The following is an 11730-nucleotide window of genomic DNA, read 5'->3' on the forward strand; positions in this document are numbered from 1 at the left end:
GGCGTTGGCGGCGTCTCCGGAAGGTTTTCCGTATCGTGGCTCTCGGTGCGGGGGTTTCATCACGGAGGCTTTAAGTAGGCGGAAGGGCAAGTCGAGGAGGGGGCACGAGGGCCCCACACCACGGGCCGGCGCGGCCAAGGGGGGCCGCGCCGCCCTAGGGTTTGGGCACCCCGTGGCCCCACTTCGTTTCGTCTTCGGACTTCGGAAGCTTCGTGGCAAAATAGGACCCCGGGCGTTGATTTCGTCCAATTCCAAGAATATTTCGTTACTAGGATTTCGAAACCAAAAACAGCAGAAAACAACAAGCGGCACTTCGGCATCTTGTTAATAGGTTAGTTCCAGAAAATGCACGAATATGACATAAAGTGTGCATAAAACATGTAGATAACATCAATAATGTGGCATGGAACATAAGAAATTATCGATACGTCGGAGACGTATCACCGTGGAACTCGAAGACAAAGAAGTCAACTACAACAAGATGGAGAACCCAATAAATTAAGTCAATGGAGTCAACTTCTACATTAGCTAGGGTGAAAACTTAGACTAGTAATAGAAGGGAATCATTTCCCTATTCCTAGCACCTAAGTAGCTAGAGTTCTATTAGATTTCTTTAGCAAGCCAAGTACATCTAGAGCTAGAGTTAGCAATAAGTTAGTCTATGAGTTGTTCTTTTGGAGATTTATTTGCAGTTTTACCTCATTGTAAAGTAGGAAGCTGTGTTGATCTTCTGTAAACAGTTCGTGTGTACTTCTATAGACACGCCTTGGATTCACATATGTTTCTGTTGTACCACTCCGAGGGATGTAATACTAGTGGAACGGTGTTTCATTGGTGTTATGTCAATGACTTGCATACTACACCATGCAGTGGTATGCTGGGTCACCGTAGCTGCCTCATCATCTCCTCCACACAAACCCTAGCCGCCACAACCTCCACCGTAGCGTCGCCCGCCCTACAAACCCGTAAGGGAATCCATGGCCGATCTAGCTAGCCGGAGAGCCGGTCAAGGCCGCGGGCGCGATCGCCGCGGTCGGGACTGCCGTGCTGGAGCAACATCACCCCACCGCTGGCCGTCGCCTGCGCCGTCATCGTCTTCGCAGGAGGCGAGGTGCTTCGAGTTTATCCTCCGCATCGACGAGGACACCCTCGATATTAAGAGTCTGCCGGACAAGTTTGCCGAGTTCGTCGACGGCGCCGAGCCGGTCAAGTTGCAGCTGCGGGAGGCCAGATGCGGCTTTTGCCGGTCGCCTGTAGAGGTCTTGTTCTACGGGCAAGGCAAGATATACCTGCACACCGGGTGGGATAAGTTCGCCCACATCCACAACCTCAAAGAGGGCTGCCTGCTCACCTTCCTCTACGAAGGCGACGACGAAATGATCGTCAAGGTGTTTGACAAGATATCCTGCCGCAGGCACTACCACACGGACGAGTCCAGCGAGAACACCGGCATCTAGTGTTATTCGAGTGTTCTTTCTTTGCAGCGAAGATAGCCACTGACCAATTGAAGCCGCTAGTGTAGGTTTCTGGATATTCTTCCTGTACATCTAAGAACATAGGCACACAGAAGCCAACTAGATTTTCTAGTTTGGACGACTGGGCGTATGAGAGTGTTCTTTCTTGACAGCGAAAGAACGAAACCCGCGAGTCCAACACTAGTTAGGGTTTCTTATTTTACAATTTTTAAACCATTTTCCAAACTATGTAGTAATTTATGTAATGTCTCTATCTATGGTTAAATAAAAAAGGAAAAAAATAGGTGAAAATATTTATGCGTTGGCCCGCAGGGGCAGCCCAGGCGAAAACGGACGCTCGGTCAAAAAACTACCATTTTCGTGTCCACGATCCAACACAAACCAACACGCGCGACCACTTTAATCGTTCGATATGCTATGCGCCGCTCCATTGAAGATACCTTTAAACAAAGGTTGCGAGTTCTTGGCAACCCTATCTAATGTGCACTGGTCCAATTTATCAAGGGAACTCTTAATGTTGGGCTCAGCATACGACAATCACCTTTCATAGAATCGAGTGTTTATATGGACGCAGACTGTTGTCCAGATGATCAGTCTTATCTCAATAGTGGGATGGAGTTCTCGTAATGTATGCGGATTGTGTTATAAAAATCCGCAATTTCGGAGGTCGATTACAAACATTTACGTACTTCTTTCAGTCTCTTTTAATTGACTCAGATTTAGTATAAGTTTGTACTAAATTTGAGTCAATATTTGCTTCGGTTCGGTGGATCGATAAAGCCCTAGCTTCCTTCCGAGCAAACTCATTTTTATGATGCTTATTTGATATTAATGAAGCTAGTTATGAAGATCGTTCTCAAATAATTTTATTTATGCCTTTTTTTTTGGCGGAAACCGTGAACATACTCCGTTGATGCATGGAAAATTCTTACGGAGTATGAAAATTAATGAGATGATGTTTATTCCCTGTAAAATCTTGAGGGAAATTTCCATGGCCAAAGTTCAAACGCGTCTGGTTTCTAAAGTCAACGTTTTGAGCTTGTTGGCTTGGTTCCTCGAAGCTTCCTCGGTTTTGACGTTCCTACTTACAAATTCACATGACAGCAAAGTATCCTCTATTGAAAGCTCAGGTAACTTAAGAAAAACGTACTCAAACCGCGGTGATCAAATCCACAATCTTCCGAAGCCGCCCGAAGTCCAAGCAACACCCCATTTTGGCGCCACGAGGAATGATCATGTGAATTGCAATAGTTGTCGTCACCCCACATGCCAGCCTCCCACAAGTCCGCACAGTTCGTGGCACTGACATTGACACCACCCGCGTTGACCTAAGCACCACCGTGTAACCCAAGCTAAAAGCTCACGGATAAGCCATGCGGAGTACACGACCTCTAATAAATTTGAGCTACTTTTCTCTCTTCCTCCTTAGCTTGGTCCCGATCTCGTAGCGCAGGGCGGAAGGCTTAAGTTTACTGGCTGATCATTGCCATGTCAGGGAACCCGCCACCGTCGTCGGACCCGTACGGGCGGCAGCAGTATAGCTACAGCGGGCGCATCCTGCTGACCACCGCCGTCATCCTCTTCGCGCTCACCGTCGTCTTCGTCGTTCTCCGGATCTTGGTGCACGCCCTGCAGCTACGGGCGGGCGGAGGCCGTGCCCGCCGCGGCGGCGGCCTCGCCGCCGGCATCCTGCGGTCCATCAGCGGGATCGGCAGCAGCCGGCGCGGGCTGGACGCGTCCGCGCTCTCCGCGCTGCCGGTGACATCGTACCGGAAGGAGGTTGTCGCCGCCGGCGCCGGGGGAGCTGACTGCGCCGTGTGCCTGTCGGAGCTCGCCGACGGAGACAAGGTGCGGGAGCTGCCCAACTGCGGGCACGCGTTCCACGTGGAGTGCGTCGACGCGTGGCTGCGCGCCAAATCCACGTGTCCTCTCTGCCGGGCCGACGTGGAGATGCAACAAGGGAACGGGAAGGCGGAGGCGCAGTCGTCCTCCTCCTCGTCGTCGTCGGCGGCGGCCACGGAGCCGCTGCCGCAACCGGCGTTGTTCGGCGCAGGAGGAACCTTGATGGTGACCGTGCACGGTGGTTCGGATAGCCGGCGAGACGTGCGCGGGTCAACGTCGGGGTAAGGTAGTCTAATCGGGACCTTCCAATTCCTCTGTTAGCAAGTCAACAGCCTAGTTAGCCCTGCCTGCAGGGGAACTCAAAACAAGCCTGTAGCGTGACACATGCATATACTGTAGGTTAGACAGACTAGAAATGTAGTTATGTAGTAAGACTGTGATTATTTGCAATGGACATCTCTGGTGTGTATATCTTGCGTAGTGTCAGTAACAAAGTTCCGTCCAATAAGATACATGGTAGCGTCGCCTTCTGATGACAGCAAGATGCATTTTACATGTGCACGGCTTCCCGTCCGGGTACAGGGACCTCGCTCACTGTCATGTCATACTGTTGCGTGCGAGTACGATGTCACAGGGGAGGAAGGGGACGCCAGCTTATCTCTAAGCCCTGACGTGACAACAATTCTCACAATCACGACGTACCAAGGAGCGATAAGGCAGGATGATCAGCTTATCCTTGGATGGTTAGAAGGGCATTGCCTTCCAACCCATTAAAGATTAAACCTAAGCTTTAACGATTGGGTGTTTTAGAAAAAGACGAAATACTTTTTGGGTGGGAGGCGAATTTCCCACCATAGCAAAGACGTTTGTGATTACTTCGTCAATCTCAGGACCTGTCGAATCAGTTTTTTATGGACCTAGTCTCTCGGATGCGTGCGTTCGTCGTGGTATCTGTATGTTTAGATTTTCAGCGTCTGTGGTCATACGTGTTTCAAAAGAAAAGGAGAGTTAGACAGAACCAATGTGGTGGTGTGGTATAATACAAAAAAATTAGAGTAAAATGTACTCCCTCCGCCCCAAAATGCCAGGCATCTAGGATTAGTTAAAAGTTAAATCTTACTAGTTTTGACTAAATATTTAGAAAAAAAATTACATTTATAATATCGAATGTACACATCAAGATAATACAACACTTTGTGGTGAATCTACTGATATTGATTCAGTATTGTAAATGTTCGTATTTTTGTGTATAAACTTAGTCAAGCTTTAAAAATGTTGAATTTTAACTAATCCTTAGATGCTATTCTTAGACGCCTTACATTTTAGGGACAGAGGGAGTACAACATAATTTCAATCTGGATAGAATATTTCCCTTAATATAAGGGGCTCCAACGAGAGTGAACAAATTGGAGGCCGAGCTACATGTAGCTCTTTATTTTCAAAAATTCGGAAATCATATTTTAAAATTTCAAAAAATATGAAAAAATCCTGAATAATGTAGTCAATGATGGAATCTACAAACTTGCAAAATCTAAATGTGAAATTCTTAGTACTTTACGCTAAACAAAAATGACAAATGTATGGATTTAAAAATAATGAATAGTTTACATTTCAAAACAATAAACCTGTCACATTTTGTCATTTATGTGCAGTCTACAATACAAAGAATTTCACATTGAGAATTTGCACGTTTGTAGATTTCATCATTGTCTACATCCAGAATTGTTTTTAGATTTTTTTAAAAAACTTAAAACTATGGCTCCCGAGGGACAGAACTACACGCCGAGCTCCAACCCCCACTGATAAGTATAAAGAATGTTAAGTTACATAATTTTTTGTGGACATTGGTGCTTCACAACGTGTAGTGTGTCTTGCCTATCAACCTCACGACTCTTACCCACGGTACGTGAGGAGACCCCAGTTCGTTAAAGTGTTCTTTCTTTTTTTGGAAAAGTCTCGTATTTACATGCTATTGTTTGGTCACTCTCGTCACTTTATGTATCTCTCAATGTGTTTCTCCCTCTATCATGCAACTCGTGTGCCTCTCTACCCGATACCAATATTTTGCTCCAACTTGGCTGCGACCGGATCTCATTGGGGGCTTCCCGATGGGTGAGCACAACTCATTGCGAAGCTTCCGTGACATTGCCGTTGGTCATCTTGATGCCGTGCTACATGAGGTGTAAACGAAGGTCAAAAAGGAAGGAATGGCTCCGTAGGTCTCGAGTTTTGCTAAAAATCGAAATCCGAGAGTTTGGGGGAGATGGTGAGGCGGGGGGATGAGTCCGCTGTAACCAGATTGATGCGGAGGGGGCTCCGGTGAGCCGAATTAATCGCTGGTGAGCCCAATACGGCGAAATCGGTGTTTAAGCCCATCATTTTTTTGCGTATTTTTTGATGTTGCATGAATGCTCTTCAAATTCTACAAACTCATGTTTGTTTTGTTGTGAACATATTGATACATCATGAACGTATCTATGAACTTTGTAGTTCATTATGTTATTGTCCATTATACTAGGAGTTATTACCAAAGTTCTAAATGATTTAAGGGATTTTCCATGAAATCTCATTATTTTGGTATTTAATTCTAGATGGCAGAAACCTTGTTGTTAGTATTTTTGACATTCAGAGAGATACACCACGATACGGAAAGGGCGAGGTCAAAAAGGTTGTATCCTCTCGACATGGCTGTACGAGGGTCAACCAATAGGTCGTCTCCAACTCTTGTGTGGGAAAATCCAAATGAACATACAGAGAATTAGACTCTTACCAGTTATGACATTACAATTTTCTTTCTTTCTTTGATAAGTCATATGAGTTGAGATTCTGAATTTAGAGTTCATAGAAGACTTTGTCGTTCGTGTGCCGCTACCATCTGATTGCCACCGGGTCGTCTAATGTTTGTATTTCCCGTTACCCCTATCCTCTAAGATTCAGTGCGTTGCAGGTCTCGTCAATTACTTTTTGAGAGCAAGCACACACTTCATTAATAGGAAATTAAGTTACATAAGTAAAAGAACATGGAAACTAACAAATATACTAGGAGAAAACATGTGTTCTGAAAATTGTGCGGAAAACTATCCTTGCATTCGCCGAAGCCTGCCACCCGCCGCCAAACTTCAACGGCGCCTAGATGCACGCTCGAAGAGATGCAAAGCCTCCACCATTGCAGATCCAAAAGAGCACCATAAAAATGTAGCTTTGTGAGTCGATGAACGGTCTCGTTTCAAGTAGTGAGACATACGTCGCTGGCGCAATGGAACAAGAAAATGTCGGTTGTGTGTTGTAGCTTGTCTACGGCAATATCACCGCCCCACTCCATATGTAGCTAACCAAAGGAGAGAAAAAGGTCCAAAGGAAAAAAGAAATAGATCTAAGTTATACAGAGAAAACGTCCCAAGTTACTAAAGAAAAATGCCGATTTCCCCGTCTAGTATGAAAAAATGCCTAAGGCAGTGTTTGGATGCACAGAATTGAGCTCTGAATTGGCTATTTGGAATTGGATACCCCAATTCCAGTGTTTGGTTGTGCTTGGTATTAGAGTGTAGAATTCAGAACCAATTCTGAGCTCCCTCCCCCGCGCGACCAACTTACCGCTCCGTGAATACAGAGCTCCACACCTCTGTATTGGTTCTGAATTGGGCTTCTCGTCCCTCGCGCTCTCTCTCCCGAAAATAGAAAAGAAAAAGTACGAGCGCTCGCACTCCTTCCCCGTCCCCTGCCATCCTTCCCGTCCCCTGCCAGACGAGCGCCGCCGCCGGCCAGACGAGCGCGTCGCCGCCAGCAGGTAGCTTCGGCCGCCATCCCTCCCCGCCTCCCTTTCGCAGTCCTTCTTCCCCGTCCCCTGCCATCCTTCCCGTCCCGGCCAGACGAGCGCCGCCGCCGGCCAGACGAGCGCCGCCGCCGGCGATGGACATCCAGAAGAGCACGCAGCGGAGGCTGCGGCTGCGGACGCGGACGTTGCGCGGCGTAGCGTAGTTGAGGATGAGCGCGAGCTTCTCCAGCACGGGGCTGCGCTGGAGTAGGCTGTCGAGATCCTTGTCCTTGATGTCGGTGCGGCAGAAGCCGAGCTCGAGGAGGTGCGGGAAGACGTGCGCAGAGGGTGTTGTCGAGCAAGATTTTGCAGATTTTGTGGAGAAGAAGAAGTGCTGATTCAAGAAATTTTGCAATTCCACACAATGTGCATCCAAACAAGATTTAGAATTCCATTGATCTTTTGATTCTATAGCTGAATACCACGCGCATCCAAACAACATTTGTGGTATTGAATTGAATTGGTTGATTTGGTTTTCCATTGCCAATTCAATTCAGAGCCCAATTCATTGCAACCAAACACAGCATAAAGGAAAAAAGAGGTGTAAGTTACTATAGAGAAAAGGGCTCAAGGTACTAAAAAATGCCGATTTTGCCGTCTAGTATGAAGAAGCAAACAATTTCGTCTCCCGTGATCGCGCGAGAAAAATCTCCGATCTGCTATATCACTAGGGACTACTCTCATGGAGACAATGCATGAGTTCCTCTAGGCTGCATATGCCATAGCAGTTGAGGCTTTTTGGACTCAGTGGGCCAAGGTGACTGTCCCACTTGACTCCCTCAAGGGCCAGGCCCGATCTCATGAATAAGTTAAGTGTCCTCTATCCTCATAAGTGTTACACAGATAGCACTTCTGGTGAATTATCAAAAAACAAAAAAAGATAACACTACTTGTGAATCCTCAAAAAAAAGTTAACACTTCTTATAGGTTATCCACAAGAATACATAGTTGACCCGTATGTAATATTTAATGCATCATGTAGAGAGGAAGTCTCTAGCCTAGTGGTGCAGCCACTTGGAGATGATAGCATGAGCTATGTTTAAAACATATAGATGACGGCTGCGCAGTGGAATTAGTGTTGCATAATAAGTGCGACGTGCTAGTTCCATTGTACTTCTTCCTCCATTTTTCGAAAGAAGGTTTATAAATTTAATCAAAATCAATGTATAGTAAATTAGACCAATCATATAATTGAAAATATGAAAATCTGTAGTATGAAATCAATCAATTATATTCCCTTTATAAAAAAATAATATGAAATAAATGTTAATAGATTCACCGTAGAATATAATTTCATATTAAATCTTGTGCATGTTTATATTTTTGTCTATAAGATTGATCAAACTTACACTATGTTGATTTTTGACTAAAAGTAAACGTTTTATACTTCTTCCTCTATGCGGGTAAACATCAAGATTTTATTCCTCAATAACGGGATTAGAGTCAGCCAACAATAGCTCGGAAGTGAATATAAACACGCCGAGAAGCGAGAGAGTATGTAGGAAAATGGGAAGACTTGAGACACCTATAGAAGTAATAGGACAACTTATGATTTTAGGCATGGTTATTTGATGGATCGTCCCTACCTATCTGCGCAAGATCTGATAATTATGGTTCTATGATTTCGAGTGACCAAATCCAACTTCTAACCTTTCGTTGTTTCAAGTGAGGCATGCTGGCTAGCACGAAGAAGACTTCAACTTTCCACCCTCACATGCCGCTTAGTCGAATCATCATCCTTTCCTGATCAGGATTCTCTTTCCCTTCCCCTAGGGGTCATTTTCCCAAATGCTACACCATGTTGGCCATTTTCTTTCGAGTATTGCTTTTCATCAAGAAAACAATCATGTCTAGTTAACCTGCAAGATAAAGACAAAGACGCCAAAGGATTAGTTTGTCCTTGGCTTCCCTAATAAATGATGCTAGCTTATCACTTTATTTCCTTATTAATTCTGATGAAAGCAAGTTATTATATTTATATTTATTTTATTTGGCTAGGCGATGCAAGCATCTACTTACCAATATGATCGGTGGTTTATTCCTTGTTTGGAAGGAAGGCCACCTGCTTTCCACTAAGGAATAGCGTGGATTCGGTGTCAAGTCACTCTTTTGAGTAGACTTTTCCACCAGCTCCTTGGCTCGAAATCCTCTATCGAGTCGGTTCTCCCCAAATCAATCAAGGAATTACCATATCCCTGCTATCACCTTAAGGCAAGTCCTAGCGTGTCATTCATAGGTTCTGCCATGGATATTCGGTTCACTCCAGAATTCCATTCATTTTGCAAACGTAACTCCATTGATTCAATTAACATATGACAAGTAAGTCAAAAGTTACGGTTAATTGCTTCTCTTCCGGGACTACATACATCTTTTCCTATGGCTAGTAAAGAACCCACATATATGGCTGGCTCCCCGGAGAGCTTTCCTTTTACCTCCGAGCATACGTTCTCATACCTAAAAGTCTGAGCAAATAACAGGGATACGAAAGAGTGAGTGGAACCAGGGTCTACAATTATGTTAGCAGATGTGCCACAAATTCGAATAGTGCAACCTTTTTGACTTGCTCCTCCGGAACCAAGGTCGAAAGGCATAACCAGTATCTCCCCGGATCAAAGAGGCATGGATACTCATCTTTATCTTAAGAATGGGATTTTGTAAGGCAATCTCTCTTGTCATTTAACCAACACAGTAATCTTGGCAATTCATAAATCCGTGTTTTGATGATGTTCAAATACCGAAGGTGCTTCAGCATATCTTCCTTTGGCAATCCACTTATTCCAACTATAAATATCTTTTGTCCTACTCTTCTTTCCCTGGGTAGGGGTTATTTAAAAAGAAAAAAAGGGATAAAGGGTTAATTGAGGGAATCGATATGAAAAACTAGACTCGAGAAATGCAAGCCACAATTACCAAGTGTTGATTAAATTGTTTATCCTTCTTGAATGAATATCCACAAATCATTCCAACCATCAAATCGATTTCTGTAGGCTGTCAGAAAAACATGGGAATTTCTCTCAACTGTACTTGAATGGAGGAAAGTAGTAGTTGTGGAAGAAGCAGTGAATACAAACACACAGAGGGTTTCATATTTCTACTGTTTGGACCGTGTTCCCGGTCGGCCAAGCATTTGCCACCATCGAGCCTCAACGCATCGCCGCGACGGCATGCTTGTCGTGACATTCCCCCGCACCAGGGTCCAAGCAAACTTCCGGCCTCCGTTTGGAACATGGAAATATCTTGGGAAATATAATAGTAGGAGTACCTAGACTTGTCTTGTTTCTCTACAGCTCCAATGGGGTTTGACGATTAGTACCCACAGTTTCATGTAATCTTCTTCCTCCCTTCCTCGCTACATTAGCTCCTTCGCGTTTACGATAGTCTTGTCTTCTGAAAGCAAGACCGCTGATCAGTTTCCCTCATCGTCGTCGATCATCGGTCTCCCGAATTCGATCGCACGCGCATTCTCGCGCGCGCCGCAAGCAATTGGCATGAAATTCTTCTCGTCACTTCATCTTGGTTCCCATCAAATCCATGACATTGACACAACCCATTGACTCAGCAGCATCTGCCCAAGCTTAGTTGCAAACTTGAGTTCTACCAAACCTGTCTTTTTTCTTGGCAACTACACCTGTCAGCCATTACTTTCCTCTCTTCTCCCGTCTTGAGGTTCTTAACTGGTTCCTGGCACAGACTAGAAAGTTCATCCGTGCCATGTCAGGGAACCCCGTTGCCGGCTCGCCGGCCACGGCTGGCGCCGCTGATCCGAACCCGGCGCAGCGGAATTACGGCTTCAGCGCGCGCGTCCTGATGATGGCCGCCCTCCTCCTTGTCGCGCTCACCGTCGTCTTCACCCTCATCCGTGTCTTGCTGTATCTGTGCGTGGTGCGGTCCGCCGGCCGCCGGCGCAACGGCCTGGCCGCCGGCATCCTACGGTCCATCAACTCGTTCGGCAGCCGCCGCGGGCTGGACGAGTCCGCTCTGTCCGCGCTGCCGGTCACCGCGTACCGGAAGGAGAGCGGCTCAACCGGCAGCGCGGGTGCTGACTGCGCCGTGTGCCTGTCGGAGTTCGCTGACGGGGAGAAGGTGCGGGAGCTGCCCAACTGCGGGCACGCGTTCCACGTTGAGTGCGTCGACGCGTGGCTGCGCACCAGGACGACGTGCCCTCTCTGCCGGACAGAGGCGGAGCTGCCCCAGGCCCAGGGGAACGGGAAGGCGGAAGCGGCATCGTCGTCGGCCACGGAGCCGCCGGCGTTGTTGGGTGCAGGAGGAATCTTGATCGTGACTGTACATGGTGTAGAAGATACCCGGAGAGACGTGCCAGTACCGGGGCCAGGTGAACCTGGATCTTCCTATTCCTAGGCCAGCGCTGGGAATCATTGAAGAAGGGCGTAGATACTGGCCACGTAGATTAGGCTGGAAATGTAAAACTCTGATTCTTTGCTATGGCTCATAAAGATATTCACATGTACGACGTGCTATGCGCAACTTGGATAGTTTAAAGTTTTTCTTTGTTTATTTGTAAAAGTTACTCATTTGTTACTTTCGTGTATTTTGGGCAGAGTGTAAGGCACCTTTCCGTTGTTTTTATTTGACAAAATC

The 11730-nt window shown here is 46.2% G+C and overlaps 2 protein-coding genes across 2 annotated transcripts; both read left to right on the forward strand.

The window, feature by feature from the left end:
• Window positions 1–2919: 2919 nt before the first annotated feature.
• On the forward strand, window positions 2920–3602 carry LOC124663949 (E3 ubiquitin-protein ligase EL5-like). Its single transcript, XM_047201576.1, has one exon. The coding sequence runs from the start codon at window positions 2964–2966 to the stop codon at window positions 3600–3602; it is 639 nt and encodes a 212-aa protein (XP_047057532.1). The 5' UTR covers window positions 2920–2963.
• Window positions 3603–10842: 7240 nt separating this feature from the next.
• Window positions 10843–11490, forward strand: LOC124663950 (RING-H2 finger protein ATL74-like). Its single transcript, XM_047201577.1, has one exon. It carries the CDS (start codon window positions 10843–10845, stop codon window positions 11488–11490), a length of 648 nt encoding a protein of 215 aa, XP_047057533.1.
• The last annotated feature ends 240 nt before the right edge of the window (window positions 11491–11730 follow it).

The sequence above is a fragment of the Lolium rigidum genome, chromosome 6 (genome assembly GCF_022539505.1).
Source record: "Lolium rigidum isolate FL_2022 chromosome 6, APGP_CSIRO_Lrig_0.1, whole genome shotgun sequence".
NCBI lineage: Eukaryota > Viridiplantae > Streptophyta > Magnoliopsida > Poales > Poaceae > Lolium > Lolium rigidum.